The sequence below is a fragment of the Dromaius novaehollandiae genome, chromosome 15 (assembly GCF_036370855.1).
Source record: "Dromaius novaehollandiae isolate bDroNov1 chromosome 15, bDroNov1.hap1, whole genome shotgun sequence".
Lineage (NCBI taxonomy): Eukaryota > Metazoa > Chordata > Aves > Casuariiformes > Dromaiidae > Dromaius > Dromaius novaehollandiae.
This window is the reverse complement of record NC_088112.1, coordinates 12,108,000-12,135,882: the sequence shown is the minus strand read 5'-3', so window position 1 is coordinate 12,135,882 and position 27,883 is coordinate 12,108,000. Positions and strand designations below refer to the sequence as shown.

The following is a 27,883-nucleotide window of genomic DNA, read 5'->3' as shown; positions in this document are numbered from 1 at the left end:
GAGCCAGCCCGCGCCCCATCCATCACCCTTATCAGGCGCCCCTGGCAGCCCGGCAGTCCCTGGCGGAGCGGCGGCACGGCCGGCGGGCCGGGGCCGTGCGGAGACAGGCGGGAGGCCCGGCAGTGATAAGCAGCGCTGCAAACAAACCCACCACGCTCGGCGGCACTTCGGAGCACGCCCTGCTGAAACCCGCGCGGCCGCGGCGAGCAGGGCAGCGATGCCCCGGCGGAGGGTTGTGCCTGGGGCCCCGGCTTGGCTGGGCGCTGCCGCTGAGCAAGATTTGAATTTAACCAAGGCCGCCTATAGCCACGTCAGGTTACATCTCCCCAAAAAGGGACAGTTGCACCAATGAAAAGTTTAAAATCTGGTGCTCAGCCACCATGCGCCAGCTGGGAGCGGGAGGGCAGCAGGGACCCTCCGGCGGCTGCAGCCCCGGGCAGCGGCACCTCTCCACAAAAGTTTATGGTGGGGGTTTGTCAGCAGTGATAAGGGCCACATGCCTTCGCGTGCCCCCATCCTGACGGGCACAAAGAGGCTTGGAGCCGGGCCCCCAGCTGCTCCTCAGGCGAGCCCGGGAGGGATGGCAGGAGCCCGGGCGCTGCCACCGCTCCCGCGGCCCAGGACCATCCCAGGGAAACCAGTGGGACCTCCTGCGGCACCAGCCCAAATGCTGCATTTCCTGTCCAGCTGCTGGCGAGTGGGATGTAATGGGGTGGCTGTGCCACAGCAAAAGACAAGACATCATCTCAGGAAAAACTGGAAAAATAGTTGTGTTTCAGTTAATGCAGGGGTGAAGCCACCTCACACCCAAGATCACTCTTGCAGAGAGCTGCAGGGGAAAAAAAACAGAGACAAACCCAAAGTGCCCACGGAGACTAAAGCCAGGCTACGCCGCAGTGACAGCCCCCAGGAGAAAGGTATCGCAGCAGTGCAGTACTGGGGGGACGTTGCACAGCAAAATACCTGCACTCACACTCAGGTATACATCTGCACGTAAAAATGCACATGCTAATTTTGACATGCATATATACGTATATTAATTTTCAAGTGTGACAGTACAAAATTACACACATTCACCTTGCTGGTAGTTGCCTCTTCTTCTCTTTATAGGATTCAGCTTCACCGAGCTTTTTTCGTATTCCAAGTCTTGCTGAAAATTTTCATTAACATTGTTTAAAAAGTCTTTTAAAACTAGATGAACATTATTCATTGCGGACTCTTGCATCCAATTCTTTTCAACAAAGCTATTCAAAATGAAAATTGTTAGCTTAAATTTGGATGAATGGAAATTGAATGAAATTAGAAGTCTGTTCTTTTTGTTTCTTTTCTCTCTTCCCTCTCCATTTTTAGTAAACAAGAGGAGAATTAAGGTGTAAAGGTGGTTAATTTATTTAATTTAAATTTAATTAAATTTAATTCAAAGTGGAAGGATTTTTTTCTACCTAGTTCATCACAACAGACATATTCTAGGTGAAGGGAGAAGTGCTGGTTTCACTAGATACTTTTTGAGAAAAGACCCTTTCCCTCTGTTGCCCCAAGGGGACGTGTGGTAGAAAGGTCCCATCAGGTGCGCTTTGATGCAAGGCTTCCTAACGTTAAGACCCAAATTCTCCACTTCATCTTTTCCATTGAGGCAGCCCTTCTTCAGCTTTTCTGTTGTTCTCTTCCTCGCTGTCATTACGGCTTGGGCCTCCCCACCATTATGGGGCCCTTCCAGTGTCCTGCCTCTCACTTGCAGCAAAAGCACTGCACCATGCACCAGCACCAACCACCATGCACCAGCACCACACACATGTACCAACCACCACGAGACAGCACCACAGAGGTGCACCAGCCACCACGCACGAGCACCAGCCACCACGCACGAGCACCAAGCATGGTGCACCAGCACCACATAGGTGCCCCAACCAGTGGGCACCAGCACCATGCAGATGCACCAACCACCACGCACCACCTCCTCGCAGGACCCACCAAGCATCCAGGCAATGGTTCGGCCCCTTCACCTTTTATACCAGAGGGTGTGATGTCAAGACTGCCTGCCACAGCCTGATTGGCTGGCTGAGGCTGTGGGCGTGGCCTCTCAGCTCTACCCCTTTAAAGCGGCAGGTGCCCCACACCACTGGCGGTGTCGCAGCCCTGGGCTGGGAGCGGCTGCCTGCCTGCCCCTGTGCCCGGCCAAGAGAAAGCGTGTCTGCACATATACATACTTACATACATTATGATATCTTGTTTTAATTACATGAGAGCAAATGACTCCTTCCCCTATGGTTTATATCAGCGCTTTGGGTTTGTAATTTATCTTGGCACAGTCTAGACTGGAGCCACTTTGAAGCTGTTTCAAACAGGATGAGAACAAACAATTTTTCCAAAGTGGCTGGATTAAGAAAACTGGCAGCCATTCATCTTTTGGGGAAGGCTTGTGTCAAGGCTGTGTCCTCGCTGGAGTCCTGCCAACTTTCTGCTCCCTACTGTGCTGGGACAGAGAGGTCCTCACCCCGGTGGAGGGCGGAAAATCCCACCGGTAGCTACCGAGCATGGGGGTTCAGCAGAGGGGGCAGCCGGGGGGGTCTGCGCAACAGAAGACCTGATTTATGGCTAATTATTTTCACTCCATTTATTCTCAAGCGCTCGAGAAGAGAAGGCTGTGCTGTGCGCTGTGCAGCAGCCTGGCCACGCAGCAGGCACCGCAGCAAGAAGGGGACCGGCCAGCCATGGCCAGCACCGGGCAGGCACCAAGTGGCAGTGGCACCAAGTCCTGTCCTGGTGTTTCTCCAGCATCGAACATCTGGGCTGAGGGTCCACTTAGTCTGGAGTCACCACATCTTGTGCCCAGAAGCAGAGCACCGGTCCTTCACCCTGAATTCATGTTAGCATAATTTCAACAACCTGTACTAGCTACTTTTTTTCCTATAAACCTCACTGATATCTTTAATGCAGGAAATCTCTTCTTACTTTCTTCAGATAAAAGTAATCCTGAAAACATCTTTACTAAATTAAATAATTTTCCCTGTTACTTTTTATAGTTTCCCCATGATATTTGTTACTTAAAAAGAAAAAGAAAAAAAGCAATCAAACTTTTGCATTGCCTGAGAAAGGTGCTTTTCTTCTAAATCATGCACCTTGAACCCAAAAGTCTGTGGACTGGTTTTGGGATAAGCACAATACAGGGGATGGGCATCCTTGAACCCCATGAAATTGAAACACATGTGAAATACAGAAGTCGTTCTGCAAATCATTTCCTCCACTCCTGCAACATCTGTCGGGTAAAACCCTAAAATCCCTGGGAGCAGCGCTGCTAACTTGAATGGCTTCAGGCTTTCACCCTCCATCTTTCCTTAGGCACCAGATATTTTCTTCTCTCCTTCCTTTTTTTTCTCTCTGGGTGGAGCACAGTGTGAAACAGGAATACTTCACCCTAATCAAGAAACGAGGTTAGTTTGGGTCCTGAGGTAGGAGCTGCTTTCCCAGCATTTGAAGTTCAGATATGTGGGGTGCCCAGGGCTGGCGCTGGGGTCCAGTTCCCCTTCTGGCAGGGATGTCGCAGCCCAGAGGTGCCCCAGCTGGGATGGGGAGTGTGGCTGCCCAGGGAGGACAGGGAACCCCTCGTCCTACCTAGCCAGTGCCGCGGCAGGAGATGCTTGCCTGCCTCTGACCCTGGAGAGTCATTCCCAGAAAGGAGTCCTGCCTCATAGCCACGATGAGGAAAATCTCCCCCCCTCCCTTCCAAAAAAGTGCCCTCCGCAATGACACACAGTCCCACAGGGGCTGGCTGTGGTAGGTAGAGCCATGTGCTGGATGCAGGGTCCTCCAACAGCCCTGGGGGTGGCAAGCAACGTGCTGGCACCAGCCAGGAGCAGCAGGAGCCAGGGTCAGAGCCAGGACTGGAGACCTGACTAGAGCACGGGTCCAAGCCTTTCCTGGAGACAACCTGCAGCAGAGGTCCAAGATCCATCCAGGAGATGGGGCCAGAGCCAGGGCTGGAGACCTAGCTACAGCATGGTCCAAGCCTGTCCTGGAGACAACCTGCAGCAGAGGTCCAAGGTCTGGACTGGGCCAGAAACAGGACTGAAGATAAGCTACAACGTGGGTCTAATGGTCCAACCAGCAGACAACCTACCTGCAGCATAAGGCCAAGGTACATCCAGGATACAGGGCAGGATTTCAGATAACTGCAACCTCGCTGAGGGACTGAGGCCTGAGCTCAGCTGGAGCCCCGGCCCATGGGCAGGCCGTGGCGGGGTGTCGGGGGAGGCTGCTCCACCCCATGCCCCAGCGAGGTCCTGCCGTGCCAGCGCCATCCCCTCACTGGGCTGCGTGTCCAAGCGTCCCTCCAGCTGCCCCTGAGTAAACACACCGGCTACATCACCACAAATCAAGCCCTGAGCACCAGTAGAGCTTGCATGGAAACACATGTGTTTTCTATATTTTCCACCCAAATGCTGGGTTTTAAATATTCTAGCAGCACCGTTTGCTCAGCGAAAGCTGCCAGGGTTTATGATGGATCCCTCCTCCTTAAGGCTTTGAAATAAGGCTGTAAACATGCTCTCCAGGCTAAAGTGTTGCCTGTAAAGGGGGTTGCTCCCCTCATGATGTGCCTATTGGCTCCAATTAGCACTGGCAGGAGTCAACCGCAAAGAGAAGGGAGAGCTTATCCCTGGGAGTGAATTGATTTATTTACAGCATTTTCAAAGCAAGATGAATATGGCCTTTTTTTTTTTTTATGAAGCTACCCATTTGCAAAGGAAAAAAAAACCCAGTCCCTAAATAGCTGGAAGCTGGAGGACGCTCTCTGCTTTCTGTGAGATGGAAACTGCTTCGTTTAATAGGGGTGTGATAAGATCGCCTGGCATTTTCCTGGGCGTGTTGCCCTGGCCGTTGCCAGAATGGGGCAATTTGGCTCTTGAGCAAAGTCCTGCCCAGCTGTGCACGCCGCAGAGCACCTCGCGGTCCTGGGGCTTCGCTTTGCCTCTCAGCCAGGACTGTGCCCGGCGGTCCCTCTCCTCAGACGCCAGCAGCACACTCCTTCAGCCCTAGCCCGCAGCATCCGGGCAGCCGTGGGAACCTGCTGCTCGTCGCTGCAGTATCTGGGATCAGTCAGTGGGAGTAAAACACATCCTTAGGCTTGGCAGAGCGGGTTGTGGGGATGAAATCCCTAAATCCTGCTTGCTCCCGGCAAGGATCAGCCGCCCGGCAGCTGCTGGGGCACGGGGACCCTCGGAAAAGCTCGCTCGTCTTTGCTCTGTTCCGTTATTTAGTTCAATATTTCTCTCCCTCTCTGCAGAAAAGGGCTTAAAAGGGGCAAAAGGCCCGTGTGCATGTGTGACCCGGGATATGGGATGTGTGAGCGCAGGAGTGCAGCCGGGCGCTCGCTGCAGCCCCCCGCACGCTGCAGCCGCGTGCCCCTCAGTACGGGTGACGACTCCCTGCTGGCGCTTCGGTAGCCTGAAGGGCTCTGCGAGCACTGGAAGGAGGCAGTCCCTGAAGGGTTAACCCCTGAAATCAAGGAGAGGGAAAAGACAGACAGGAGACGGTGCCTTTATTGCGGTGCAGCTTGGCTCTGGCAGTGGCGATGGACCAAGGCCACCGCTACCTGCCCCCAGCTCTTGGCCCAGCAAGTGGCCCCAGCGGTAGCAAAGCCGACGGCACTGAGGTTCCCGTGGCCTCGTGCCTCGCAGCTGCGCTCCCCGGCGTCTCACAAGGTGCAAACGCCAACCAAGGCTTTTCTTCTGGCTGGGATATTGATAGCATTGCTCACCGATGTAGATTCCCTGGTGTCTAATACGAGCTGAATGCATTCTGCAGCTGTTCCTTTGGGGGCAGGTAACGGATCCGTCCTCGCTGCCCCGCTCGCCTGCTAGCTGCTTGTTTTTGTGAAGCCTTAGGAAAGCAGTATCCGTTAGACCTCGGCCTTTCTATTAAATGGGGCTGAAATTGCCAAAGCGGTTCAAAAGCTGGAGGAAGAGACGGTACTTCTGGGAGCCCGGCACGCATGGGAAATCCCGTTGATCGTATACAGAGTCCGGCCAGGTGCATGAGACCCCACGGCTCGGCACTGCGGGGTCGGGAGCCAAGGGGTGCCAGCTGGAGGTCTCACTGTGGGTCCCTCCCCAAAAGCGGTGGGGTTTCAGGAGTGTCGAGCGCGCGCCCTTGGAGCTGGCTTTGGCACCAGCCGAGGGAGCTCTGCCCAGCTGGGTTTTGGCCCAACCTCGCTCGAGCGCCCCGTTGCAGACCAGGGTACCGGCAGAATGCCTGGGGATCCCCTGTGATTTCGGGAGCAGGGCAGGGGATCGAGTACCAGGGAGCTGAGAGCGGCGCATCTCCAGGCGGCCGGCAGGGCTCCCTCCACCTCTTCTGCCCGCGGGCAGCTGGTCTTTTCCCATCAAAGCAGCTGCTTTCTGTCACGTAGGGAGGGAGCCAGGCCAGGGGTTTGTGCGTACAGGAGCCTTGCTGACCACTTGCTACCAGCCGCGCGCTTTGCTCTGCAGGCAGCAGGCAACCCGGCCATAACTCAGAGCCATGCTGCAGGGCCGGGGTAGCAGCCGACAGCAGGGGGTTTATGGACTTTGGAGGGGACTCCGTTAGCCTTAACCTCGGGGCACTTGGCTTGCGAGAGTGGGAGGCGCTGGAAGCTTGTTATACTCGTTACAGGAGGGAAGGCGATGCGTTTGCAGAGGCGGGAGCGCATCTGCTCGGCAGCAGAGGGGACCGCTGGCCGGGCACTGGGTGGCACGAACCTCCCCCAGCGGGGTGAAATGCGGTGGCGAGCAACGCCTGCCGCTGCAACCTCGTGGCTCGCCGCCCTGTTTCACCCCATCCCGGCACCTGCGTAGCCAGGGACTGTGGGAGAGGACAGCGAGGGCTCTCCCCGGCAGGGCCCGTGCCTCAGTTTCCCCAGTCCCTGGTCATGACACGAGCTGCCCACCTCCGACCGGCGCTGCCGGGCTCTGGGCTGCGCAAGGCTGTGAGCAGGACCCCGAGTGTCTCCAGCCGCCGAGCAGGCGAGGGCCAAAGCCCCGGTGCGGGGCTCCGCTCGCCTCCGCAGCTGAATCAGCAAATAATTAGCAGCGGCCAGAGCCGGGGGATTAGCCTGGCGCTCCCTTCCAGCCGCCCGGCCCCGCTTTAACCCCTTCGGCCGCCCATGCGGCCCTGGCGTGGCAGCCGGGCTCCCCGGCAGCAGCGCGGCGGTGGGGGATGCGGCAGCAGCAGGGCCGGACGTTGGCCCCCGCGGCAGCCCGCGGCCCCTCGGCGGCAGCCCACGCCGCTGGCCCTTGCGGGGCGCGAGCCGTCAGCCCCGGCCCTCGCGGCTCGTTTGTTCACCACCGGGCAGCCGATGACAGCGCTTCCCTTTACTACCAGCTGCAAAAACCTGGCAGCTGATTTAGGAGAGATCCCGGGGCCCAAAATGTAAACCGTTTTTCACCAGGAATGTATAAGCAAGCCATAAAATAAGGGATTTGGGTCTGGTCACATGGGACAGGCCTCCCATAAAATTGAAGCATTGATCTGTATTTTAGTGAGCGGCTTCGAAGCTGCCCGGATGATTGAAGACCTGAGCTTTAACAAACTCTGTAATCTCCCGCCATACATCTGAAGTGGCATGTTTGAAGTCCCAGGACGAGTTATTTATATTATTTATATAATACTCGGTGAAAGGACATTAGCCGAAGCTCAGGGCTCCGATGGCTCGTGTTGTTCCCGGGCACAGGAAAATGCACGCGGGCCGCGTGGCGCATTGGAGCCGGCCCCCACGTGCACACGTGTGTGTGATGGCTGGGGCGCGGGAAAACGGAGAACGAGGACGGCAGCAAAGCCAGGCTGCGGCGAGCCCCACCGCTAGACCCCCTTTCCCACAAGCATCAGCCCTTTTCCCATGAGCATCACCCCCTTTCCCACGAGCATTGCCTGTTCCCAGTGCCGGGACGCCTCACCGCGCCACGTGTCCCCGCGCGGGAGGGGGTCGCGGCGCGGCGGCGCCCTGGCAGTGCCGCGTCCGTGGGACCGTGCGGAGCGGGTCGTCTGCTGGGGTTTGCCGTGAAATGTCCCCTTTCCTTCTAACCCGCTCGGGAAAAAAGAGCGCAGCCACCGTTTCATTTCCACGAGCCAAACTGACTGGCCCAAGAAATGTCATTTTGGGGGCAAACCAAATGATTTATAAATCAAGCTCTGAACAGCTCCAGAGGAAGTGAGCGGCAGAAGTCCAAACACTTCATTTCAGCTGTTTAAAAGCACAGCTTGATGTTTTTATTATTTTTTGAGACGTTCCCTCTCTACACCAAATTTGCTTTCCATAGTTTAAAAGGGTTAAGCAAAAGAAGGTTAAAAGACTGGAAAGTATCTCCTCCAAAGCCAAAGCGAAGCAGAAAAACTATTTGGGGCACCTAAAACACTTTCCAGCCTTTAAATGAAGCTTCTTGGTAGCTTTCCACGGTCGCCGTGCCACAGGTGGCGGGGACCCAGCCGGGGATGGCTGCAGCAGCCATTTGGAAACCAGGACTCCACCAATTTGTAGAGAAATTAATTGTAGAGAAAGTTTTGGGGTGACTAGATCGTCTTCTGCAGGAGTCGGCACAGGCAGGTGCAGAGGGAAATCCCGTGGCTGAAATTCGAAGTCAGGGCAGTTGCAGGGGGAAAGGATCCGCGCGTCTAGCGAGATGAGGAATTAAGCACTGCACCAGCTTGCCAGGCTTCCCTGATCTTTGGAGGGCTTAAACCGAGCCTGGACACGGCTCTTTCCCGAGCTTTTTGGCACAGGCCTAGTGGTCCGAGAAAGCTTTAGCTGGGCCACAGACCCGCTGAAACCCCATTAACTCGGTGCCGCTGAAAGGGGGATGAAGGCAACCAGCGGTAGGAGGTTTCAGGAGGGGATTCCCTCCCTCCCCCCGCCCAGGAAGTCGTTGCAATGACCTGCCCGGCTTTCGCCAACGGGGAGAGTCGCAGGCTGGCAAGGAGCAAGTTGACAGCGCTGTCTGCCTGGCTCCGGGAACCAGGGCTTTCCCCGGGCCACACAGTGATCTGCGCCCGGCGAGCGGCGTCTTTCGGGGAAACGAGGCAGATCAGCTCTTGGCTTCAGCATTGCTTGCGCAGGCTTGAAGCTGGAACTGCCGGAGTCCTGCGACTGCGTGAAAAAGCAGCTTTTGTTAAAAAAACCCCATAGTTTAAAAAGCTTTCAGTGCAATCACTTAAAAAGGTGTGTATGCACGTGTATACTACGTGTGTAAATAACTTTTATGTTGGTCTCGGGAGCTTTGGTTGCCTGACTCATGGTTTTTTTTTTTAACATGTCACAACAGAAAATACAGTAAAACATACTGCCACGGTCTCAGAGGGCCCCAGCCTCTGCAGAGCGTTCGAAAGCACCAATTACACAAGCGTTGCGAGCAGGATGGCTCGTACGAGCCCTGTTAAAAAGTCAGCCTGAGAATTGGGCCTCTAAGCCCCCTCGCCGTGCTCGTGGCTGGAACTGATTTCTGCCCAGGCTCCAGCGCTAGGAGATGGTTTAACTTAAAATGTTGAAAAACATTAAAACCAGGCCGTATGCACTGCTTGTTGAGAAAATCCCACACAGATGGACTGCATTGAACCGCAAGCAATTATTTTCCGCTGTTCTCATGAGTTAATGAGATCATCAGCAGTCCCCGGTGGCGCTCCCTTCCCTGCAAACCTGTGCGTCCCACCTCCTCTCCCGGCGCCTCCGGCTACACGGTGCGGACACAACCCCTCCGCAAGCCCTGCAGGGGCTGGAGACCACGGCGGGGTTCGCTGCCAGGGGAACGAGAGGCAGCGGAAGGCAGGCAATCTGTTTCTACATGATTGGCAGCAAAAAGGACGGAGTTTTCCTGGTCGCCCTCCTGTGCGTCTGGCCGTGCCCAGGGCGGCGGGAGCTCAGTGTGCTGCCCGCGCGGGCACCGAGCCCTGTCCCGCGGAGGCTGCCCGTTGCACAGACACCGGCTTCGGTACGGCACGTGCCGCCAGGATGGGAAACATGGTTTTGGGGCCCCAGCCCCAGGATCGCTGTGCCGAACACGTCTCCCAGGTTTGCACCGCTGGGACCTCCGCGGCGCCAGGAGCCTGGCAAGCGGCCAGGCGCCGCACACTCATCTCCCTGGCACGAGTGGGGCGAAGGCGCCGGAGCCCTTATCAGCCGCAGAGCCCTGATTACCAGCTCGGCGCAGGCCCGGCCGGCCAAGGCAGCCTGTTGCACGTGTGCCGGGGTACTGCGGTTTATTAATGCAATTGCCCTGTGGCATCTGCATCCCTGCCGCCACCCCAGCGGGAGTTGGGACGGCCTTGAGCACCCGCCGCCCCCGAGCCACGTCGCCGTGCCAGCCCGGGCACCTGCTCCGCAGCCCTTTCCTGAAATCTCCACTTATAAAAAAGCAAGATTCACAGCATCGTTTCTTTGCACCAATTGCTTAACCAGGGGGACACCAGGCCTCCCGCTCCAGCCCTGAGCGGCCAAGAAAAGCAAGCGAAAGGAAATCGTTACTTTTTGCCCGGCGATGCACTCGAATTGCACCTTATTAGCAGCGCGCAGAGCGCGAGCCCGGCGCTCGCCGGGGCAGGAGCAGAGCTCCTGCCGGCCACGCGGGGAGCAAGCCCAGCCTCTAATATGGTAGTGTAATCAGTGATTTAAAGAAGTAATCTGATCAGATGTAGCTTGTTATTGTAATGGAATCGGTGACTTTAACAAGCTCCCGCGCAGACTGGATTACCGCGCTCACTCATCCGTAGTTCATTAGGGCTTCGGAGAGGGAATCCACGAGAAGTCATGAAATACGATCTCCTAATCTCTCCTAAGCAGGAGAAGCCCAGCTATAAAGAAAATACCTTTTAAAAACACCCGTGAAGTGAATAAATCTCCCTCATGCTAAAAGGCAACGAAAGCTGACCTGGAGAGCCTGGGATCTGCTCCCTGGATGCGTTTTCCGTGCCCGCAGTTAAGGAGGCTTCATGGAAGGGCCGTGCTCTTGGGTGCAGGAGCAGGTCTTTCTGTTTGGTGTCTTTCTAAGAGTTTTCTCGGGGTTTCTTGGGAGAGAGGGAGAAGAAGGAGGGATGGGGGCCTGAGCAGGGCAGACTGCAGCGGTCAGAAAGCCTCAGGGAGGGAAAGTCTGGCGAAACGGCTGGTTTCTGGTGCCCCTCTCCATCCCAAGCTGCCTCCCCAAGCTCGCGGCGGGGAGCGCCACCTGCTCCGGGCTAGCGAGCCCGTTGCTCCCGGTGGGCGAGCGTGGCTGGGCTGAGCGCCGGGTCGCCTTGGGCAGCGGTGCCCACTGGGGTGCTGAGAGGAATGAGGGAAGAGGAACCCGGCAGGATGCATCGTCACGGATAAACCACGCTGGCCCTTATCAGGGGGAGCATTTAGCTTGCGATTAACCGAAGGCTTCATTAATACTGGTGCAGCTGGGACTGCTCAGGGGCTTAACCTGAAGCATGTGCTCTTCTGGCTGAGGGTCTTAATGCACTTGGTGAACATCTGGATAGTGACTGTCCGCTCCAGACCTCTTCTCGGTGCAGGCAGTCGGGTTATCTACAGGGGAAGGAAGCTGGAAAGCCGGCTCTGCCCTCCAGGGCCACTTTCATTCCCGGGCCTTCCCGGGGGACGATTTGGCCGTACGGAGTGTCCTGGAAACAAAAAGTCCCGTGATAGACATGACTTAACAGGACACCTCGGCAGGGCAGCCGGGGGCCCAGGGCGGCGGGGGCTCCGAGGGCGGCAGGAGCTGGGAAGAGCCGCGGGAGGCAGATGGGGTCCCGCACACACAAGCAGCGCAGAGCCTTGCCTTTGGGCTCCCTTTCCCCCAAACAGCTGAATGGGACAGGTCTGGCCCTGTCCCCATCCACAGCAGCTCCGGCGTGCGTCCCTCCATGCTGAGGCGCCTCGTCCCGCGCGGACGGGCCGCGGGAGCGGCTGCTTGCTGTGCAGGCACCTCCGCGCAGGCACTGGTACCTCTGGAAGTGCTGGCTCTGCAGACTCCAAACGCGGAGAAATGTTTGACAGAGGCGCACACGTATTCCAAACAGTGTTTGATTCATGTTTTAGAGTCTCGCTTGCAAACATACTTCCACAGCTCAGACATCAATCACTGCAAATATGCTCTTATAAACAAAGCAATACAGACTGACTGTCTCTTCCCCCTGCCGTACGCAGGTCGCCGGGCAGCACCCCGGGGAGAGGCGCTTTCCGGCCGCCCCCGGGACAGCCAGCACAGGTAGCCGGGCAAAATGCAGCTGGAAACCTGTCCCGGCGATTGCTGACCCCCGCGGGCCGGTGCCCCGGGATGGGCAGCCGCGTCCCCCCTCCCAGCCGCAGAGGTGACCTGCTCCTGCGGCACGGCTGGTGCTGAAGGGTACCCGGCTCACGGTTCCTCCCTTCCGCCGCTGCCACCTCGCAAAATATGTGTCCCCTGGCGCTGTGTGCTTACGCGCGGTTGCTGTGCCAGCGCGGGCATCCAGGGCCGGGCCGTGACCTGGCAAGCCTCGGCCCCGCCGGGCCCCGCGCAGAGGAGCACCCGGAGAAGAAACATCTGCTCCAGCCTCGGGGATGTGGGAGCCTTTCGAGAGCGAGCCCTCTCCGCCTGGGCACTGCTGCAAAGCGCAGGCGACCGGCCCTCCCCGCATGGCCCGCTGTTTGGGAGAAACGCGCGGGCGAGGCGGTAGCGGGATGGGATTTTCAGTGTCCCCCCACCAAGAAGCCGAGGAGCATGGAAAGGGAGGTCTCACAGCGGTGGGGGGCTTCCCGGGCCGTTCCCAGCACGGCGGCGGCGGCGGGGGCTCAGGGGCAGGGGGGAGGCTCTTTGCCTACTGTGGTGTTTTCCCTCCGCCACTCGCTCCCGCCAGCCCTTCCCGCCTCCCGCTCCACCGGCTCGTGTCTGGGGGCTTATTTCCAGGCGGTGACCAGCTCCGCAATGAGAGTTTTTCTCCGCTCTCTGCTCTTGTGCCTTTACGCTCATTTGACCCCCTGCGAACACATCAGGTTGCTGGCACGTCGCGGGCGTTATACACATCCGATATGAATGTGTGTGTGTGGGGGGGGACATGACTTCCTTGTCCCATATGCTAAATAATAACATCCATATGAAGAAAAACAAGGCCCAAGTGAGGGAAAGGGACCAACCACGGCCTTTATCTGCTGTAATCAGAGCGAGATCAGCTGCAACGCGCGAAGCAAACGCGCTTTCCGCAGGAGACCCAGCCCAGCTAAGGTTTCGGCTCTGGTTAATGACACCCTAAATTAAGCCTGTCATCCTCAGAAATGATTTTCCTTTCAGTTTCAGCTTAAGGCAGCAACAGCAACCTTCCCAAACTGAGATTTCACAGCAGCGTGCCCTCTCCCCCCAGTGCCTCACTGCCGGCAGGGACGGCGGCCGCGACGCGACACCAAGGACCAGCCGCCAGGGCAGTGGCAGCCAAAAGCTTGGCACGGAGACCCTCCGCCCAGGGGTTTCCTTCGCACGCGGGGCAGATGAGGCCGAGGCAGCCTCCCCTGAGCAGCAGGGACGCGTCCTCGCCTGCGCCAGCACACGGCAGCAGAGGGGGCCGGGCGCTGGGCCGCCGGCCCTGCAGAGCCTCCGCGGAGCCGCTCGCGCAGCCGCCGCATGGGCTGGCGCCGCTCGCTTGCGGCGGTGGCTCGAGCTCTGCGCAGCACTCGGATTTACGGCCTAAAGCAAACCGCCCGCTTCCCGCCAAACTAGGCGCTTCCCGGAGAAATGGGTGCTTTGGAGTTTTCTCTGGTTTGTTTTTCTTTTTTAGTGGCTTCTCAGAAGGGAGAGCTGGTTCGCACGAAGTGGCTCCAAATGTTTCCGAGCAAAATTTAACAGAAAACAGGAGTTTCGATTAAGTGCATTTTAACAGGAAAAGCTTGTTTTCCCTTCACGTTCACTGCCCTTTGCGGGAAACACGGAGCTAAGAGCAGAAACGTCTTCAGCTCAAAGCAAAGTATTTTGTTTCATTTTTGAGAATTGGGGAGGGGAAAAACTCGCAATTTTATAGGATAATTTCTCCCAATAAACTCTGTTTTAAACATTTTTTTTCCCCCGAGTGGGTTGGGAGGCATTGGATACTCCCCTGGCGGTCCGCATCCCCTCCCCATCCTCGGCACGTCACATCCCTCCGCTCGCCGGAGCCCCGGGAGGCACCGCCAGCTGCGGCACCCACCGGCTGCGCCGGACCCGCTGCCGTCACGGGGGTTTGGTCCCCTCCAACCCGTGCACTGGCGCCGCTGCGGTCCCGGGGAGACTTTATGGGAAAGCCGTTCCTCATCGCAGAGTGACTACCCTCAGGGCGCTTCGCAGTCCCAGCTGCCGGCCAAAACGAAGCAGAGAAGGGCGGCAGATAACAGTGTCACGTCGAGCGCCTCGCTGGGGCGGCGCGGCGCGCGGGGCTGTCGTGCCTGTGATGCTTTCCCGACGGGGTATCGCAGGGACGCATTCCAGGGCTGCCGGCGGGCAGCGGGCACGGCCGCCCCGGCGCACCACCCTGCCATGCACGCAGGTGGGGCACCGCCGGTTCGGGCGCAGCTGCCGCTGGCAGAAGCTGTGCGTGCGAAAATGTTATTCCAGCGGAAGAAACAGTCCTTCATCAATTATCCCGACTGCCACATCTCCCCCCCGCCACCCAGTTTTTGGCCACAAATTAAACCCAAGGAAACGAACAAAAAATAACTGGCCCCCACCTCCTTGCCATCTCCCCCCTAAAATTTTCATTCTAAAAAGGGAAATATTTGCAGTTCTGCTCTGAACCCAGCTGCACTCCGGCTTCTGCCACTTGCTCATGCTTGCCACATGGGGAAAAAAGGGTGGAGAAAAGCACCAGGAGTATTTAGGAATTAATTATTAAACAATTTTCAGCTGAGAAAAAGTCCTAACATGCTTGTTAACTTTTAAAATCATCCATCTGCAGAAAGCAAACTTAATTTTGCAAAAATTGTCTTGCAAACCTTGCCGTAACTGGGCTGCCAAGCTGGGGGCTGCCGAGACCCTCGGGGCTGGGGGTCCCCAGCCCCTCTGCCCCCCGGGCTCTGCTCACCGCTGCCCCTCTCCCCCACCCCACGTCCTACCCCCAACTCGAGTTTCCTCCAGGTTTTCATCCTTGCTCAGATTCGTTTCCTGCCGTGAGCTCTTGCTGCCCATTTTAACAATTTTGTGGCATCTGCCTTTTCTCTGCCCTGGAGCATTTCACCCCAGCCCGACTCCCTGGCGGTTTTTCCCCACCACGTTTGCTGCTCAGGGCTCTGGTGGCCGCCCTTGGGACAGCTGCTGGGGGAAGCCGGTGCGCGTGGACTGCTGCTCAAGGCCCTGCGTGCTCTGGGTATCCAGACATCACCCCGGGAGGCCGTGGGGCAGCCGGGCTCTGGGGAGGGCTTCCTCCAGGAGGCACCCACTCACACCAGTTCATTTTGGGTTCCCAACCCCTCAGGATCTTCAGCAACCCAAAATCTGGGGCAGGCATTTGTGGGGAAGAGGCAAGCAAGTCCCCCAAGCCATATGGCCGTGACAGGGAGAAGGATTTGGGGGGCATCTCAGAAATGTGGGGTCACCCCATAGAAAGACCTTTAGGAAAAACAGCCCATCTCCTGCTGGGAGCCCCATCTGGCTGGAGCAGCAGGGCAGCAGCACGGGCAGGGCCCAGAGGAAGCCCTGGTGCCCCCGGAGGGTCGCAGCGGCCTGGGCACGGAGGGGCCACGAGCTCCTCCAGCGCTTTCTCCTGCCAAGCGCGTGTAAGGAGTCACGAAGCAAAAGCCGATGGACCGAACGGCACTAAGGAGCCAGTTGCAGCATGCATGGTGCCACTGAGGCCCCGGCGGTGCTAATGCCACCGGCACTGGGCACCGCATCTGCCGTCAGTGCCCCACAGGGGCAGAGGGGGAGCAGGATGCAACCTGCGTCGCAGCCTCCCCTTTCTCCTACCAGTGTGCGCACAAGCGTGGGGGCGACTACCCACACCTGCAGCCACGCCAGGGGAGGGAAAGCTGGAGCCGCCAGCCTGGCTCTGACCCGTCCGGACCCAGCAGTTTGTCTCCAGCCGCAGCCAGAACCAGACGCTGGAGGTGAAGACGCCAGGAGCTGCCTTAATAGGCGATTATGCAACAGCGCTCTCACGGAGGAAATGTGTTTCCCAATCCCCAGCCATTAGCAGTTGGCTTATGCCCTGGAGCATGACATTTTAGAGCCCTTGTAAATTTGCTTCAGGAGTGGAAAGTGCACGGAGGAGGGGCAGGGCACTGCTTTTCGTCAGGGCGCTGCACCAGCTCGCCGTTCTTCACCGCTTAGCACCGGCATTGCGGAGATGCCCCTCCGGGTCGGCCCCCAAATTGGCCCGAGGCTCCATGCCCGAACGCATGTCCCCACGGCAAATCCCAACGGAGGCAAGGGGACAACTTGGGGCAGAAGCTGCTTCTGCTTCATTGCTCGAGGCCATCAGGAGCATGCCGGGCCAGCGGGGGAGCGAGCCAGCCCGCCCGCATGCAAACGGCGTTACCTGCAGTGTGAGCCCGAGTTCGAGCACCCTTTTTTCCATCTTCTCCAATTGCATGTCCACAACGGGCAACGTGATAACAAAGCAAAGTCCCTTTCGGGCAGCCACCGAGTCCCTCCATCGATTTCGGTGGCATCCGCTGAGGGAACGGCCCTGCGTTAGCGAAGCCTGGGGGTGCCCAGCCAGCCTGGCACAGGGTCCTCGGGGTCAGCTCCGGCAGCAGTGAGGAGGCTGCCCTGCGGCTCCCTTTCCCTAACATTTGCATCCCAACATAACTGCAAACCGACACGCGATGTCTTTGGGGCTCGGCCGCTCGGCCCTGCTTTGCCGGCACAATGTGCCCTTGTGCATCCGGCCGCGGCAATTTGCCGGGTTAATTTACGGCCGCCACACCCCATTAGCGGCAATAAACGTGGAGCCCGGTTTTGCCGAAATTGTGAGTTACGATTTTTCAAATAAATACATTTTCCTATAAACCAGCGCTCTGTTTAGTTTGAATGTTCCTCGCAGACACATCCATCTACATAAAATACACAGGAGAGGAAGCCGAGCTGTGACTTTGCTCTGACGACATAAAAACTTTTGTAAACACAGTGTCATTTACAGCGCGAGCGAGGAGAAAAGAAAAAAATAAACACCAAGGGCCTGGCGCATCCCTTCAGGAGCACATGGAAAATTTAATAATCTTTTTTCCATAAAGCTTTGTTTTCCTTTTGATTTATCCAGGCAGGGCAGTGGCTGCTTGGCCATAAATAGATTGTATTTCTTGCGCGGCGATGGCTGCAGTCATCCTTTATGCAGCTGGGGGGAGGCGGCGGCGATGTGTATACAGAGAGGATGCCGCGGATAGCTGCGGGGAGGAGGCCAGGTCGGCCCCGGTGCGCCAGAGCCACCGAGGAGAGATTTGCCCGGTGGCGCGGTGCTCGGGGCCACCGCCAGCCGCAAGCAGCCAGTTCAGTGCTGCGGCCGATAAAGCAGCCGAGTTTGCAGGAGTGTTTTACCACCTCGCACCAGTGACGAACCCACACGGATGTCACCTATGTCTCAAAGCTGATGCACTCCCGTCCAAGACCTGACTTTGGCCAAACCCTCGCCAGCCTGCGGCGGGGCCCCCCGAGCAGGGCTTGGACGCCGTGACGCTCCCGGAGCCGTCGGTGGGTGCCATGGTTTCAGGGCCAGGGGAGCTGGAGTCATTTCTGATCCACGCGCAGCTTTGAACCGGCCCCGTTTCATTTCCTGCTGCAGGTTCCCGCTGTCGTTGCCCCGCTGGGAGGGAAATGGCCCCAGCCCGGGGGTGGGGGGCACCCGTGCAGCTGAGCCCGCTCCGCACTGCGTGCCTGCCCCGCAAGCCAAGCCCACCGTGCCTCAGTTTCCCAAGGCCCTTCGCAGCATTGCCCTGAGGCCCCGCGAAGCGGCAGCACTAGGAAGGTGCTGAGTGATTATTATTGCATTATCCCAGGCGAGTGCTATAAATACCCAGGGGCACCTCTGGACACGATACAGCCGCCCGGGGGAGCTGGCTCAGCCCTGGCTCCTCGCTCGCAGCAGCCGCTGGCGGGGGGATCAGTGGGAGCACCGATGCGGCGGCACCGCGGGGCACAGCCGGCTGGGGGCCCCGCCGCACCCCGGGGCTGCTGCCGGGCCGGGGCAGATCGGGGCGCACAAGGGTGCCGGGGCGCCGCGGGGAAACGCTAGCAGGGAAGACAAGGGGAATATTTTACGGGGCTGCAATGTAAACAGAGCAGGAGCAGAGCCCCTTTTTATGGAGTCCCTGTCCTGCCAGGGCATCTGCCAAGGCCCTGATTTATGCTCCTATTTAGATAAGGCAGCAGGGGAGGGGGAGCAGAGCTGGCGGCAAAGTCACGGGACACCCCGGGCTGCCGGTGCCCCGGGGACCAATAAGGAGGCGGCCGAGGGCCAGAACGGCGGCCCGGGGCAGGTGATGGGCGCTGAGCCGGGGGCCACGGGAACCGCGCTAACCTCACACCTTGGGTCAGGCCCGTGGCCCCAGCCAGCCGCCGGCCACGAGGGCAGGGGATCTCTCCTCGGGACGGCATTGAGGGAAAGCAGGTGGAGAGCGGCGCGGTTCCTCCAGCGACACGAGTCGTAAATCGCCTGAGCCGGACTGCTCGGCCTTCCCCCGGCGCAAGCGGGGAGACGTGGAAGGAAAGAAACTCACCAAAAGTTTGAGAAGTGCTAAATTTGGCCGTCGTGACAAAGGCAGTCTGGTTTGATTTAGAAGGTGGCGGAGTGAAAAGGGCTCCGGTTTTATTATTTTATTAAAACACGAAAGATTAGAATGATTTTCCGACGGAAAATCAACGCGCCGGTCCCGCTGTTTGCGCAGCTGAGCGCTTGCACTGCGCGTGGTGCCGGGCACTGCCGCCGGGAAAACTGGGTTTTACGGGGACGGCAGCGCTTCGGGGAGTGCTTTTCAGGGCCAGGGCCTGGCCGGCACGCACCCCGTCCCGGCGGGGTCATTTGCCCGAATTGAAGCTTTTGCAGGGCCGGGGAGAGGCCGAGTGGTTTGTTAGCGGGAATCGGGACGCAAAGTGGGTGCTGTGCTGTGCTGGGACAGGAGGCGCGAAGCGGGACTCCCGCACCTCTCCCAGGCAGCGCCTGGCGCCCGATGCCTCGCTGCCAGGCTCGGGAACCCACCCGGACACTGGCGTTTTGGAGGAAATCCTGGGATGGGGGGACCTACCCAATGGGAAAGCAATTGCTAGCAAATGTTTGCAGGGCGCTCACTGACCGCAGGGGTGGGGAAAGGGTGGGGGGGGTCTTTGCATCCCCTAAGAGCAAAGCAGACAGCAGCGCAGAGGGGCAGAGCTGGTTTGGCCTCCCCCCCACCGGCCTCCGGGAGCCGAAGGAATCGGAGACCCATGTGCACCGTGCCCCGGCTGACCGGGGGGGGGGGGGGGGGGCGACCCTCCCCCCCCCCCCCGCCTCCTGCCTGTGCAACTCGCCTTGCAACAGCTAACGATGGAAAATCCGAGGCATTTAAGTGGCTCCCGAATCCGCCCGGGAACCGTGATTGAGAGAAGTCAAATAAAATTTGTCATCTTTAAAATGCAGGAGGACGTTAATGGTGTGTTAGCCCGGATGATTAATACAAGCGCCTGCAAACAACCCTCCAACGTTTCCACCCTCCGCTGCAAGATGAATCGCTGGAAAGCGCCGTTAATCGCTAACATACCTCGGCCCAAAGCCCCCTCCGGCCCTGCCATGCCACGCACGCCACTCTGCGGTGCCCAGGCTGCCCTGCCGGGCCAGCCCCGAGCGGGGTGGCCCTGAGGCACCTGGCCGGGCAGGGGGAGCGCGGGGACGGGGAGCTGTCACCGGGGGTGCAGAGGAGCACGGGCGCCCTGTCCCAGCCGCAGGCCCCATGCTGCACTTAGCTTGGAGGGGCTGCAGCGAAATACCGGAGCACAGCCCCTGCTGGACCCTCCCAGCCCCTTCCTGACCGGGCTGGGACAGGGGAATGTGGGGCACATCCCCCACACACCCACCGCCCTCGCGGAGATATGGCTGTGCGTATATATAGGATAAGTAGTTTTACTATATTTATATATATGTGTGTGTATGTGAGCAGTGTCTGTGCATGTATGCACAGCATATATTATATATAGGCATGTGCGCATGCATGCAACACGCATGCACTGTGTGTGTCTACACGCACAGTATAGCTAATATACGCGGGCAGCATGTGTGTGTATGCAATGTACATATATGTGTGCGGTGTGTGTGTACAGACTATATGTGGTGGTGGCCAGTGTATGCAGCATGTATGTTTGTGCAGGTGAGTGTGTGTGCAAGCTATTTGTAGCGTGTGTATCTGCAACAGAAGTGTGTTCAGTGTATGTATGGTATATATGTTTGTGGTATGCGCACGCAGCCCGTTCAGCGGGTTTGCGTGAGCAGCATATGTGTGTGCGGCTCACCTGAACGTGTGTGTGCGCAGTGGGTGTTTTGCAACACAGATGAGTGCTGCGCACACACGTGCAGCGTGCTCAAAGTGAGCAGTGCCTATGTGTGTGCAGCACCTACCTGTGCAACGCACGTGTGCAGGCAGAGCACGCGTATGCAACGTGCCCCGTGTGCCAGGGGTCCAGCTGTGCCAGCCTGGCCCAGGGACGGCGGCGCTGGCACCACTGCCCCGATGTGCCCAGCCCTGGGGAGGCAGGGGGGGCCCAGCCTGGCCACTCTCCTCCACCGCCAGCCTTTGGCGGTTACCCACCGGCCTTGGCGCCTGCAAAGGCAGAGGCAGGTGGTCGGGGCCTGGCTCTGGGCGCAGCCCCGGCAGCCCGGCCTGCACCGGTTCGGCTGCCTGGGCTCCACAGCGGGGCCTGGGGACCGGGGCCCGGGACCGGAGGCGTCTGTCCCCGTGGGGCCGAGCCTCCCCAGGGCCGGGCCGGGACCGAGCCGGCGGCTCCGGGACTGGGCGCTTCCCCTCCGCGGGGGCTCCAGCGCTGGGGAACGAGAAAGCCCCCGGGTCACTGCGGCTCCCAAGCGCCCACCCGGCCCGGCCCGGCCCGGCCCGGCCCTCGGGGGTCTGGGGCACCCACGGCTCCCCCGCACCCATTGTCGCCTCCTGCCCCCGACGGGGGCCGCTCCCCGCCGGGGGGCGGCCGTGGAGGGAGCCGCGCTCGGGGCCGCTTGGACGGCAGGACGGGGCAGGGTGCGGGGGGGACCGAAGCGCGGCGGGGCGGGGGCTGCGGTCCCCCGCGGGTCCCCCCTCGGGTCGCCCCTCGCCGGCTTCTCCCCGCCGCAGGGAGCGAGCGGGAGGCGAGAGCAAGCCGCGGAGGTGCGAGCCCACATAAACCGAGGCAGCGGCGCGGCGCACGCCCCCTCCGCCGCCCCGCTCCCCCCGGGCCCCCGAGCATCCTCCCCTGCCCATTGGCTCCGCGGCGGGGGGGGCCCGGGGCCCCCGGCCCTATATAAAGGCAGGGCTGGGAGGCTCCAGAAGGGTTAAAAAAAGAAAAAAAAAGCCCACACCCAAGCTCCAAGGCAGCCGGCACCATCGCAGCCCCACGCCGGAGCGGCGCCCGCCGCCTGCCGCGCCGCCCGCGGGGAGCGCTGCCCGGCCGCCCGCCGCGGCCATGGTGCGCTCCTGAGCGCGGCCCGCGGGGCCAGCGGCGCGGACCATGAACCTGGTGGGGGGCTACCAGCACCACCACCACCACCACCACCACCACCACCGCATGCTGCACGACCCCTTCCTCTTCGGGCCGGCGGCGCGGTGCCCCCAGGAGCGCGCCTACTTCCCCGGCTGGGTGCTGAGCCCGGCCGAGGCGGCCCCCGAGCTCGCCGGGCAGAGCCCCGGCTACGGCGCCGCCGAGTACGGCCCGGCGGGCCAGGCGCGCCTGGAGGCGCTCAGCGGCCGCCTGGGCCGGCGGAAAGGGGTCGGGGGGCCCAAGAAGGAGCGGCGCCGCACGGAGAGCATCAACAGCGCCTTCGCCGAGCTCCGCGAGTGCATCCCCAACGTACCCGCCGACACCAAGCTCTCCAAGATCAAGACGCTGCGCCTGGCCACCAGCTACATCGCCTACCTGATGGAGGTGCTGGCCAAGGACAGCCAGCCCGGCGACACCGAGGGCTTCAAAGCCGAGCTCAAGAAGGCCGACGGCAGGGAGAACAAGAGGAAACGGGAGACGGTAAGAGGCGCCCCGCACCCCGCCGCGCCGCTCTCGCCGGGGCCGCGCCGGGAGCGGGCTGAGCGCCGGGAGCGGGCCGCCGTCGGGGAAGGCACTCTTCCGCCGCGCTGCCGATGGCCCGGTCCTGAGCGCCGGGGCCGGGCAGAAAAACGCCTTTCCAGTCCCGCTGGAGGCAGAAACACCGTGGGGGGGAACCGCGGCGGCGAAAACCCTGCGCCGACCTGGCCCGGGCGGCTCCCGCGGGCGGAGCGGGGCCGCCGCAGGCTCCCGGGCGCCCCGGCGCTTTCCCCGAGGGGCAAAACGCGGCGGCGGGCGGCAGCAGCAGCCCCCGCGGCTTGCCCCGGCCCCGGGGCGGGACGGCCGCGTTTCCCCCGGCCGCAGCGCGGGGAAAAACTTTTCCCTCGGGCCGATACGATACGCAACCGGCGCAAAGCCGCCCGGAGCCGCAGCCCCCGCGCCGGGCGCCGCCGGCCCGCTCTCCCCGGGGAAGGGTCGGGGCCGGCGCGGGGTCGGAGGGCTCTGCTCCTCACCGCTCTCTTTCTCCCCCTCCTCTCCGGCTTGTTTCCCCCCCCTCCCCCCGTCTCCTCTCCCGCAGCAGCCCGAAGTCTACTCGCAGCCTTTAGGCCACGGCGAGAAGAAGCTGAAGGGCCGGACGGGTTGGCCCCAGCAGGTCTGGGCTCTGGAACTGAACCCCTGAGGGCGGCCCGACGGCTCGGCGGCGCCCCGCGCCCGCCCCTCCATGTGCAATGTCGCAGAGAGCCCGGCACGGCCCGCGCCGGCCCCGGCCCCGGCCCCGCAGCCGCGGCCGCACCGCGCCGGACCCCGGCGGCCCCGCGGAGCCCCGCGCCCGCCGCCTCCTGCCCGCCCCGCCGGCGCCCGGCCGGCCGCTGCCCCCTCGCCCCGTTTGAAGTAATCTCTGCCCCTTCCCCTTGTCAGCAGTGTTCGGCGGCTCCTGCCCTCCCCCGCCGGGCCGGGCCGGACCGAAATGGTTTTAGTCTTTTGCTGTTGTAAATACGAGAAGCCCCGTCCTGTCCCGTGCCGTCCCCGTCCGCCGCCCGAGCGCGGCCGAGAGACGCGCGGCTGCGTTGAAACTACCTAGAGGTGCATTTGGGAACGCTCCTGCGCCGGGTTTTCTACCTCAGATCTGCATGACCACTTCCCGAGGGACCGGGCGCGCCACACCACGTATTTAAAAGTGAATAATTAAAAAAAATAAATAAAATTAAGACTTTATGCAAACAGCCTTGGGTCCCCCCCTCCTCCTTTCCCGCCAGACCCTTTCCCGCGATCACACCCGGGCTCGGGCCGCTCCTGTGCAGGGAGCCGCCGCCATCACCCGGGGCAGGGTGCAGGGCCCCGCCGCAGCCCTGGCGTGTGGGACACGCTGGAGAAGGCAGCGGGACTGGTGGGGATGGGCCCTGGAGAGGGCAGGGGCTCCCCGGCTGGGCCACCCGACTGCAGGGGATGAAGGGCGCTGGGCTCTGCAGGATTAAGGACCCCCCTTAAGTCAGTGCCCGACTGCGAAGTTGATCCACGCTCGGGACTTCCTTCCAGCGCAGCTCGGGCAGCTCCCGGGGCTCCTTCTCACAGCCCCTCGGGGCCTTTTTTAGGCCATGTTTGTGCGTGCAAGGTTTATGTCAAGGCTGCCAGTGCCCCGAGAGCCAGTGCAGAGAGGGAGCTGGAGCTTGGGCCCCTCCTGCCTCAGGATCCCAGGAGGCACCTGGCTTGTTGGGGGGATCCTGCCAAAGCAGGGGCACAGACTGCGGCTCTCCCCTTCTGCTGCCCTGGGAGCTGCCTCTGGCCTGCAAACACGCAGGTTTGCCCTTGCTGTCTGCCCTGGAGCCCGCAGCCTGCCCCTTCCCCACAAGATACATGTGAGAGGCTGGATCCTGACCCAGGAGACCTCCCAGATGGACTTCAGGAAAAGGGCAGGATTAGGCCTTTACACTGGCTGTGTGACACAAGCACCCTGGAGTCACGCAGACCCCGTTTCACTGTAGCACCAGCCAGCACTTACCCCCGACCCTGCGCGGGACACAGTGCCAGCGCCCGGCGGCTCCCACGCAGACCCAGGGCTTGGCTCCACGGTTTCAGCCCAGGCAGATCTGGCTCCCGCGGCTCTTTCTCAGCCGAATCCCCACTTAGGAGCTGCCCTTGCTTAATTTTGGAAGGAGCAACGTCCTCCCCCCTCTTCTCGCAGTATGAACACGACAGGCGCCTCCAACTGCAGATACAGCGACGCTTGTGCAGTCTAAAATCTCTGCACGGCTCTCTTACCTCTCGGGCACAAGTCCTTAATAATGCTGAATGCTTAAAGCCGAACCCTCGCTCTGCATTTTGTGCGTGCACAGCTTTGTCACCGCAGCGTGGCTTCCGCGGCCCAGGCACTGGGTCAGGGCCCGATCCTGCATTCCTAGCCCAGCCACGCTGCCCTTCCCAGAGATGTCCGGATAAACCCGGATGCTTGTCAGGCAAAGAAAACCAGGACAGGAGGAGCCGTACATTATTGCTGGGTTAATCACAGGGTTCAGCTGGGAGCATTAAGCTTTCTATTTAAAAAGCAGCTTTTGCTTGTGACTAAAGGTATTGAACTAACGGTGCAACCTCTGTAAGTGACACTCATGTCTGTCGATTTGTGTGCAACTGTGTACACCAAAAACACACCAACTCACCCCAGAACAGCCAGCCTAGGTTTTATAACTGCTTTGTGAGTGTGTACAAATACACGCAAACACACACTAGGGAGCAGCACGCGGGACGAGGACAGCCTGGGCTCGGCAGCCGCGGCGCTGCCCTGGGCGCTTGCAAACCCCGGGCGCGCACACGCTTTGGGGTCCGGCCCATGGCATTAAAGCTCTGCACATCCACGCCGTGTGCTGGGGCTGCGTAAATCGGCCTGCCAGCGCGGCAGAGGGGCTTATTTTGGAGCCGCTGTACAGCTGCCTCCCCAACCCCAAACCAGGCCTGTTTTCTGGTCTCTTTGAACAGGGCCGAGATGAAAACTGCCTGCCTGAGCGGAGCAATCAGCCCGCAGTGGTGTTTTTTTGCTCATGCTATAAAAAGTTTAGCATGGCACCAACTCCATGAGCGAAGCTAGAACAGGGCCTTTCTAAAAACAAACATGTTCACTAAAGCAAAAAAAAAAAATACAGAAAATCTGCCCCAAATATCCTATTTTATGGCTGTTTCACAATCCCTTACAGGGCTGGGTTTTTACGGGAAAGCTCCCAAGCCATCGCCATAATGCTGTAATCCAGCGCACCATAAACGCGTCCAGCCCCCAGACCCTGTTTACACGTGCTAGCTCGTACCCGCATACGCATGGCGCTAGGCAGGGCTGCCGCGTGGCGTTGGGTGCGGGAGCGCGTTAAACCGCGTGCTCAGCCCCGCTCTCCCGGGCGTGCTTTGCACGCAGGACCATCCAGTGCAAGAGGCAGGAGTTGGTGCGCTCGGCCTCTCCCTCCTGCGTCCCCGCTCCCTCCCTCCCAGCGTGGCAGCCTCTACCAGTGCTGCAGCCTACTGAAAACCTCTGGGGTCGGTGAAAGCAAGCACTGAACCCTGCCTGCTCCCCAGGCCGCGCTGCTCCCCAAAACAAGGAGCTCGAGCTCGGGCGCACACCTACGCCTCGACCCTGCCGTGAACTTGGTGCCGCCGGGAAGCGGGAGGCTCCCGGCACGCCGGCCCGCGGCTGCGGCCGCCTGGACAGGAGCACACGGCTCACTTGGCCCCGGGCAGCAGCATACGTGCACATCCCCTGCTGGGATCCGGCCCCGGGACGCCGAGGGGACTGCCCCGCTCTGCCCCGCCGGGGTCTGGTGCGCGGGGAACGGCTCCCCCGGCTCCTGCGCGTGCTGCTCCCCTCCTGCTGAGCCGGGACCCTGCTTGTTGTTGTTGTAGGTATTTATGGGCCTGTTTATCTGATCCTGGGGGAGCCTATCCTTATCTCAGAGGCAGCGAGGGAAGGGTTACGCTGGACAGCCTGGTAGACAGTATGGAGCCAAATAAAATACCAATCTGACAAAAAGAGAAAAAAAGGGGGGGGAAAAAAAGAAACCCCAGAAAGAAACATCCCTCCGCCGCCCGAGCCACCCGCTGCCCCGGGAGCAAACGGTACCTGGAGCAGGACCTGCCATGGTGGGGAGCGGGGGACGTCCCACGCATCTGCCCAGCTCCATGTCTCTGCTCCCTGCGCCGGGTCGCGGAGGGGAACCAGCTCCACGTGCGTCTCCCGCTTGGGCTTTCCGGCCTCCCCGGCACCGGCAGAGCCTGCGCAGGCAGCGAGGGCGCCTTGGCCAGAGGCCCGCAGCTACGGGCGACACGGGCCGTGACCCAGCACGGCGCATCTGGGCACCTGAAGCGGCTGTCAGGGCCGGGGGCACCATAACCCTGGGCCAGACGCGCGCACGCAGCGAACCTGGAGAGCTGCATTTTAACATCACGGGAAAAGAAAAAGGACTTTAGCATTGGAGTTTCAGGTTGGATGTTAGAGCAGCCGCCTCCAGCCGCAGCGGGTGCGGGACCGGGGCTGACCTGCGCGGCGTCGCATCCCAAAGCCCCGCTTTCCGGCCGTGGCTCTGCCGTTGGCTATTTCCCAGGAGTTAGCGCGGAGACCCCAGCATGGAGACTCCCGCGGCAAAGCCGGGCCCAGGGCCTTGCTCAAGGTCACCCCGAAGGTCACGGCCAGGGCCGGGAAGGAGGCCTTCTGCCGCGGGGCCCCGGCAGGTGACGTGGATGAGCCCCCCACATCCAGCATCCAAGCCGAGGGGTGCTATCCCGCCGGCAGGACCCTGCCGAGTGCCGGGAGCCCCCGCCTCTGCCCCATCGGCTGCGGCAGGCACCCAAGGGTGCAGCACGGCCGGGCTGGCGCAGGGGCAGGGGCAGGACAGCACAGTGAAGGCACCTCCTGCCGTGCCAAGCAGGAGGGCAGGGGCAGCCCCATGCCAAGGGGGTCCCCGGCCCCTGCCCCCTGCCCCCCCCCCCCCCCCCCGTAATTACCTGCTCTTAAGGACGTGCCTGGCAGTTCTGGCCATTTAAGGTGGCCCCAGCCCCCCTCGGGAAGGGTAACTGGGCCATAATTTGTTTTCGGTGTCAAGATGGCGTCAAAGATAAGACAAAAATCTCCAGGTTTGGGGGCTAAAGAGACAGGAGAAATCCTGACCTGGGGCCGACCTCGGAGGAACGGCCACAAGCCCCCGTGAGTAACATGGCAGGTGAAAGATTTACTGCCGGGGCAGCTTTTTGATCCTCACCCAATACTTGGAGCCTCTCAGCCCAGTTGCTGGCTCCCAAGCCAGACTGTCTCCTCCTGCGCACCCGCTTTGAAGGCAGGACTGCTGCATCGCCGTGCCCTGCCCACTTGCCCGGGAAACGCTCCCTGTTTTGGAGCGCCAGCTCCCTGCCACCCCCCAAGTTACCTGTACGAGGCAGAACACCAGGGGTAGCAGGAGGTGCGCCAGAAAAGCATCAACTGGAGCAAGGCTTGCAGAAGCAGAAAAGTTTGCTTGGCTGGGAGTATCATTCAAGGTCGGACAGCTTTCTATCCAACAGAGGCCCCCTTGGTTGCAAAGTTCTAGTTTTTCCTTAAATCTCCATGCTTCCAGAGTCTTGCGATTGTAGACCCATCTAAAGAGAAGACGCATTTCCAACACATTGCTGTGCAAACAACGTCCACGCATGGAAAGACTCTAAAGCCACAAGGCAGATAAAAGCGCCCAACTTGTTTTTTTTTTTAAAAAAAAACGCATACTCTCCTGGTTTGC

General features: G+C 60.3%; 1 protein-coding gene across 2 annotated transcripts; it reads left to right on the top strand.

The window, feature by feature from the left end:
- The first annotated feature begins 21,571 nt into the window (after positions 1–21,571).
- Positions 21,572–23,365, top strand: HAND1 (heart and neural crest derivatives expressed 1). 2 transcript variants are annotated; one of them, XM_064520905.1, is made up of 2 exons: positions 21,572–22,124; positions 22,723–23,365. In XM_064520905.1, exons 1-2 carry the CDS (start codon positions 21,615–21,617, stop codon positions 22,819–22,821), a joined length of 609 nt encoding a protein of 202 aa, XP_064376975.1. In that variant the 5' UTR covers positions 21,572–21,614; the 3' UTR covers positions 22,822–23,365. The 2 variants fall into 2 exon arrangements, with proteins under 2 accessions (XP_064376975.1, XP_064376974.1); XM_064520904.1 differs by having other exon boundaries at positions 21,575–22,124; positions 22,720–23,365.
- The last annotated feature ends 4,518 nt before the right edge of the window (positions 23,366–27,883 follow it).

Coding starts and splice junctions, on each gene's coding strand:
- HAND1 (XM_064520904.1), top strand. CDS start 21,615: ATGAACCTGGTGGGGGGCTACCAGCACCACCACCACCACCACCACCAC. Junction 22,125..22,719: donor ACAAGAGGAAACGGGAGACG/GTAAGAGGCGCC, acceptor CCTCTCCCGCAG/CAGCCCGAAGTCTACTCGCA.